We start from the raw sequence: 7,089 nt of genomic DNA on the forward strand, positions 1-7,089 counted from the left end.
TGCCACTTCCCATTTGACTTTTTCACCAAGACAACATTGGCTAGCCATAGTAGGTATTTGACTTCCCTTATGAATCCTGCCTCCAGTAAGGCTTGCACTTGCTCATCCACAGCTTAGGACTTTTCCAGTCCGAGCTTCCTACGCTTCTGCTGCACTGGCCGAGATCCTGGGTATACCACCAGTTTGTGGCACATTAGTTTGGGATCTATGCCTGGCATGTCTGCGGCCTTCCATGCAAAGAGATCGGCGTTATCCTTTAGGAACTATATTAGAGACTCCTTCATGTCTCCTTTCAAGGTTTCCCCTACGTTTGTCGTTTTATCACGGGCATCACCGATTTGGACCTCTTCAGTCTCGCCTTCATGTTGTGGGCGGAATTCCTCGCGAGCTTGAATACCCCCGAGTTTAATGGTGTTGACTTCCTCTCCTTTGAGGTTGCCTTTGAGGTTCAGACTTTCATTGTAACAGCGTCGCCCAGTTTTTTGGTCTCCTTTTATTATGGCGATCCCTTCTGGAGTTGGGAACTTCATGCACAGATGTGGAGTTGAAACTACTGTGGCGAGCTGGTTCAACGTTGTCCGACCTATTAGGGCATTGTAGGCTGAGCTCACGTTAAATACTATGTAGTCTATATTGAGTGTCCTTGACTGGGTTCCCTTTCCGAAAGTTGTGTGAAGTGAGATATATCCAAGTGGTTGGATTGGAGTGTCTCCCAGCCCAAATAAGCTATTCGGATATGCTCTGAGCTCTTTTTCTTGTAAGCCGAGTTTGTCGAAGGCGGATTTGAACAAGATATCCGCGGAGCTTCCTTGGTCTATTAGTGTACTGTGAAGATTAGCGTTGGCCAATATGATGGTAATGACCATGGGATCATCATGTCCCGTGATTACACCTATTGCATCTTCTTTAGTAAAGGTAATTGTGGGGAGGTCGGTTGACCTCTCTCCTTCCCTGACATGATATACTTATTTAAGGTGTCTTTTGCGAGATGATTTAGAGATCCCTCCTCCTGCGAATCCTCCATTTATCATATGTACATGTCTCTCAGGGGTACGGGGTGGTCGTTCAGCCTGTCCGACCTCTTGGTCTAGTCTTCTATTCCTCGGCTTGTCGGTCTTGTTGGCCAAGAACCTATCTAGTCTTCCTTCCCGGGCTAGCTTTTCTATGACGTCTTTTAAGTCGTAGCATTCGTTGGTGGAGTGTCCGTAGATTCGATAATATTCGCAGTACTCTGTCCGACATTCCCCTCCTTTTTTGCTTTTGATTGGGCGAGGTGGTGGGACTTTCTCAGTGTTGCATATTTCTCGGTAAACATCCACAAGAAATACCCGAAGAGGGGTGTAGTTGTGGTATATTTTAGGCTTTTTATTGGATTGATATTCTCTTTTCTTGGACTCTTTATCCTTGTCCTGAGATGGGTAGGAGAGTCCAGATTTCGAGGTTTCTCCCAATCGAGAGTTCTCCTCCATGTTGATGTACTTTTCTGCTCTTTCTTGTACCTTGTTCAGAGATGTTGGTTGCTTTTTTGATATGGAATGACTAAAAGGTCCTTCCCGTAGGCCATTGATGAGACCCATGATGGCTGCTTCTATTGGCAGACTTTGTATGTCGAGACACACTTTGTTGAATCTTTCCATGTAATTGCGAAGGCTTTTCCGATCTCCTTGCTTGATCCCTAACAGGCTCGGGGCGTGTTTAGCTTTGTCCTTCTGGATGGAGAATCGGGTCAGGAATCTTTTAGCTAAGTCGTCAAAACTGGTGATGGACCTAGGAGGCAAACTATTGAACCACTTAATTGCTGTCTTTGTCAGGGTGGTCGGGAAGGCTTTGCATCGAACAGCGTCCGAGGTGTCAGTGAGATACATTCTGCTCCTGAAGTTGCTGAGATGATGGCTTGGATCCGAGGTGCCATCGTATGAAGTCATGTCGGGGGCTTTAAAATCTTTTGGCACTTTGGCTTTCATGATCTCTTTGGTGAAGGGATCTTGGTCTTTGTGGGAGTTATCTTCTTTGTTGAGGCGAGCAGTTCTGGTCTGGAGGTCGGCTTTCAGTTTCGTGAGCTTATCTTCTAGTTCTCGGCAATGTCTAGTTTCTCTTCGGAGGTCTCTTTCAGCCTCTCGTTGATGTTCAGCCTCCTGTTCGAGCTATTTGAGGCGATCTTGTTGCTCTCTGATGGCTTCCAAGATTTCTGTGTTTGTGTTGGAAGGTTGTTTATCCCCCTTGTTTTGGGGTGCTTCTTTGGATGTGACCTCCGTATTTTTAAGCGGAGTTCTTTCTTCCAAACCAGAGTTGTGGTCATTGTCACGGTTGTCCGCCATGATGATGGGATGACTTTCAGGTCCCCGGCAACAGCGCCAATGTTCCGTGGGTTACCTGAAACTGAAGGTCGATCTCATATGAGATATGCTGTGGTGGCCGGAGCTGTCGTGTCCAACTCATCGGACTTGGTGGTGCTGTTGATCCTTCGTCACCGGAGGATGGTGGTACCTGCAAGAGACTCCGATGCTGAAGTTAGCATGGGCTTTAAGCAGGTTTTTAGTAGAATCAGAGTATGAGTTATACCTGAGTGCTCTAGTATATTTATAGTAGTGTGGGTTGACCTTTCTAGATAAGATAAGTTAGTTATCATATCTTATCTTTTAAGTGAGGTCATCTTATCTCTAAGGGGAACCGCCTCTATCTTTCTAGGCTTTGGTTACCTTTAGATTAGGCTATGTCCCTTAATTTGGGCCTACTTGGGCCCATGTAGCGATTTGGCCGAGCTCTTTTAGAGAAGAGATCGGGGAAGCTAACCTGAAGAGGTCGGTTGCTTTGTCTTCGATCTCCCTAGGTCGGATAGCTTGACCCAGTGTATGAACAGAGGCCATGCAAATTGTTATGCTTGAGTGCATGAGAAACCTGCAACGAGAGCAGAGAGAGGCATATCTTATGGCGAAGGATTCCAACAAATTCATAGAGGAGCACGTCGTCAAGATTACCATTCTAAATTAGACCATGATGACAAGCTCATCCTCAAGGGTGCAGGAATTAATCAAAGATCGATTAGCCAGTCGGGGAGTTCTCTGGATATCGATATGTTAGGCTCATTTGAAAATCCAAATAGTGATGGGTCCCTTTTCCTTTATCTTTCTTTATAAATATATTTAGTTGGCATTATAGAGGTGCTAATAAGAGATTGTTTCCAATTTTGTTATCTTGTTCGAAACCCATATTAGTTGGGTTCGAGGCAGGGACATTAGGGATAAGCTTGGTTTTGATGGTTGTTTCATTGAAGTTGCTATTGGTCATTCTGGAGGTATTTGGGCCTTGTGTGACTCTTGGATTTGGAAAGTGGACATTCTGAGACATGCAACCAATTTATTCATATGCTAGTCTCTTGCAAAAATTCTGCTCCATGGGTCCTTTTGTTATTTATGGAATCCCCAAAATTTTAGTAGAAAGAGTTTATGGGATAATTTAAGGTAGCTCTTTAATAGTATCAACCTTTCTTGGTGCCTCATGAGGGACTTTAATGCTATTCTTAATGACCACAAAAGGAAGGAAGGTGCTATTAGAATTGGTTCTGATCAAGGTTGTCAAACTCGCGAGTCTAGGTAAACTCGTGGAGCTGACCTAGACTCGACTCGTAGACTCGTACAAGTTTACCTGTTATACATTTTAAAAATATATATATATATATATATATATATATATATCATGTATAATATATATATTTACTCAGATATAAACATTCAAACCTAACAATTTCAACATCAAAACACATAATAAATTAACCTAATACTAAAATTACAAGTTACAACAAGTACTTTGGATCACACATTTAAATCCTTCACAAGTATTTATCTAGTTCAACATAAAACACACAATTACACAATCAAAAGTTCATAAGACATAACCAAAACACAAAAGAAAACAACAAAGCAATAATTAAATTTCTAATAAACTCTAAAACTCAAATCCTCCAATATCTTCATCTTCCATGGCATCAACATCATCATCTTCACCATCTTCATCAGAAACATCATTTCTTTCAGCCTCAGGTTCAACACGGCCAACAAAATCTTCATCATCATTCACATGTTCATCTTCTTCCTCTATTAAATTTTATTGTGGATCCCCAATAAACTCATTCTCACCTCCCTCACCCATGTTAAATTCATTACTATTCATACTTGGAATAGCAAATTCATTACTATTTGGATCATCATTAGTATTGTCATTCGTTGGCAAGTGAGAATGCTCAACACTTTCAGCAATATTTTCATTAACATCCTCAGTTATCCACTCATCATCAGAATGCACTGCATCAAATTCAAGTTCTTGAGTTTTTCTAATTTGCTTGCCCTTTAACTTCAAATTATACATCACATACACTAAATCATTCATTTTCTTTTGATGCAACCGATTTCTTCTCTTTGTATGAACCTACAAACATATAGTTCCAATAGTTAATAAAAATACAAAAATTAAAATTAAAATAAATAATGAATAGTTCTAAGGAAGTAAGGAATAAGGAATTACCATTTTAAATGCACTCCAATTATGCTCACAACCAGATGAACTACAAGTTAAGCTTAGAACTCGGATAGTAAACTTCTTTAGTTCTGGACAACTATCTCCATAGAAGTCCCACCACTCAGCAGGTAGCATGGTCTTCCTACTACTCTTTGCAGTTTCATTACCAAAGAGGCCTCTAGCATAATGAAAGTCAGGAAGCTGTAGACCAACCTTTTTCCTTTCTTCCTGGTTAGGAACCAGTTTTTTCAAACAACTATATAGGTCAATCTTAATGTCAGCATCATCAACCATGAAATTTGGTTCATAGTGATAATGAGGATTAAGATAATACGCAGCTGCATGCAATGGTCTATGCAATTGACTTTCCCACCTTCCATCAATAATTTCCCATATAGGTTCGTAACTAAAAATAACAATACAAATGAATAAAAATAAGAAAATTAAATAAATAACTGAATATAAGAAGAAAATATGGTAACATGATACATTGATAATCAAATATTAAAGCTTTCAATTAGTCAAGACTCAAGATTACCTCTTTTTAACACAACCGAAGTTAGTCCTGATTGTTTCTTTGGCGTTTCTCATGCCTTCAAAGATGAAACCCATGGCTGGTTTTTCATTTGAATCAACCAAGCGAAGGACTGTAATGAGAGGAGCAGCAGCCTTGAGGCATATGACAATATTCTTCCATAGCCTACTATCCAAGGCCATGTTTTGGACTCTTATTCCTTCAGGCGTTGATGCAACCTTAGTTGTCTTCCAATCAGCAGAAGTAAACATAGTCATCAATGGTCCTTTATTATCATGAAGACAAGTGAGAGTCAAATAGGCAGTGGCGAATCTTGTGGCACCTGGCCGAACCAAGTCCTTTTCCTTTGTAAAATTCCTCAACATGCTAATGAGCATACTCCGAGAGTAGATAAAAGTGGTGATTTTTCTTCCCTTTTTTATGGTTGTTTCATGCACCTTTAGCTTCTTTTCAAAATCCTCCAATATCAAATCTATGCAGTGTGCAGCACATGGTGTCCAATACAAACTTTTTCTAGTCTCCATCATTCTTTCTCCAGCAGCCTTATAATTAGCAGCATTATCTGTAACAATTTGGACTACATTCTCTTCACCAACAAATTCTACGGCATCTTCTAGCATTTTGACAACTTTATCCATTGTTTCGAGATGTCAGAAGTGTCCAATGAATAAAGAAAAACTGTTCCTTTAGGGCTGTTCACCAAGAAATTACAAATACTACGCCTTTTTTTATCAGTCCATCCATCCGACATGATTGAACAACCAGTTCTCTTCCACTCTACTTTAAATTCAGTAAGCATTTCATCAACATTGTTCACTGTTTTCTTTAATTGGGTTTCTCTTAACTCATGGTAAGAAGGGGGTTTGTAGCCAATACCATATCTCCCAACCATCTCACAAAACTTTAAAAATTCGGGATTCTTAATAACATTGAAAGGAATAGCACTTGTATAGAAAAATATGGCACATTGTTGATCACATTGTTCCTTTAGATCCTTCTTTATCATTTGATTTATTGTTGATTGAACTTGAGCCCCTTTTCCTTTTGTGACAAAGTTGCGAATATCTTTCCCCTTTTGTTGAGAATTGTCCTTCTCCTTTTCTGTTTGTTCAGGATAATCCTCATCATCACCGAATCTTCTCTTCTTCAATGATGCTTCTTTAGCCTCCACACAGACTTTCAACATCACAGCCTTCACTTCTTCAGGTACTGAAGCACAAGGCTCTGAATCCTCTTTAGTACCGGCAAGATGATGCTTGAATCTATAAATCCCTCCGCTTATAGTCTTTGAGCAATAATTACACTTCACTTTTTTACCATTGCCTTGAACATCAATCCCATGTTTCCATCCTATATCACTTCTATTTCCAGTTGCATTTTTTCTCCTAGAAACAGCAGGTGTAGGTCTAGGAATACTAGGAAGTGAAGACCCTGTCCCTGAACCAACATTCTCAGACATTTTATATTTTTATCCCTAAAAATCAACAACCCAAATAACAAATTCAGATTCAGATTATCCACTAACTAAATTCAGATTCAAATTATCCACTAACTAAATTCATAACTAACACTAGTTTCAGCTACACTTACAACAATAATGTTTAAAAGATGAAAAATTTTCAGCATCATAAGACTTAATCAATAATCATCACTCCAAATGCAGTACAGCAAGCAATACTTTTGTGATTCGGAATAATATACCACCCAGTTATGAGTTAACCCAAAAGTCCATTCTCATTGTCATATGAACCCCCTTTGAGGTCATTAATATGATCAAGCACAAACAAATTAAAACAATGGCAACCAGAGTCAACCACCAATACTCCAATACTCACTTTATCACACAACAGATACATTTTCATTTAAACTAACAATTCAGATTTCAGACTTTCAATTAAACTAACACAGTAAGTCAGTAATACTAACTAACAATTCAGACTTGAGAGTTTCAATTCACTAATTCAGACTTCAGAATTTCAGTAAACTAAAGACTAAACATAACTACATAACAGAAGCAGAAAACAAAAGAAAAAAATATA

General features: G+C 39.4%; 1 protein-coding gene across 1 annotated transcript; it reads right to left on the minus strand.

Moving 5' to 3' along the window:
- Window positions 1-3,945: 3,945 nt before the first annotated feature.
- Window positions 3,946-6,485, minus strand: LOC107636892 (uncharacterized). Its single transcript, XM_088484830.1, has 4 exons — window positions 5,054-6,485; window positions 4,522-4,921; window positions 4,137-4,425; window positions 3,946-4,094 (listed from the first exon to the last, which is right to left on the minus strand). Exons 1-4 carry the CDS (start codon window positions 5,686-5,688, stop codon window positions 3,946-3,948), a joined length of 1,473 nt encoding a protein of 490 aa, XP_088340956.1. The 5' UTR covers window positions 5,689-6,485.
- Between the last annotated feature and the right edge of the window lie 604 nt (window positions 6,486-7,089).

The sequence above is a fragment of the Arachis ipaensis genome, chromosome B4, assembly GCF_059453495.1.
Source record: "Arachis ipaensis isolate K30076 ecotype BB chromosome B4, ASM5945349v1, whole genome shotgun sequence".
In the NCBI taxonomy this organism is placed as follows: Eukaryota; Viridiplantae; Streptophyta; class Magnoliopsida; order Fabales; family Fabaceae; genus Arachis; species Arachis ipaensis.

Excerpts from the sequence above, each read along its gene's own strand:
- LOC107636892 (XM_088484830.1), bottom strand. The coding sequence starts at position 5,688 with ATGGATAAAGTTGTCAAAATGCTAGAAGATGCCGTAGAATTTGTTGGT. Across the intron at positions 4,426-4,521 it reads ATTGGAGTGCATTTAAAATG|GTTCATACAAAGAGAAGAAA; the intron begins GTAATTCCTTAT and ends ATATGTTTGTAG. Across the intron at positions 4,095-4,136 it reads ATTTAACATGGGTGAGGGAG|AGGAAGAAGATGAACATGTG; the intron begins GTGAGAATGAGT and ends AAAATTTAATAG.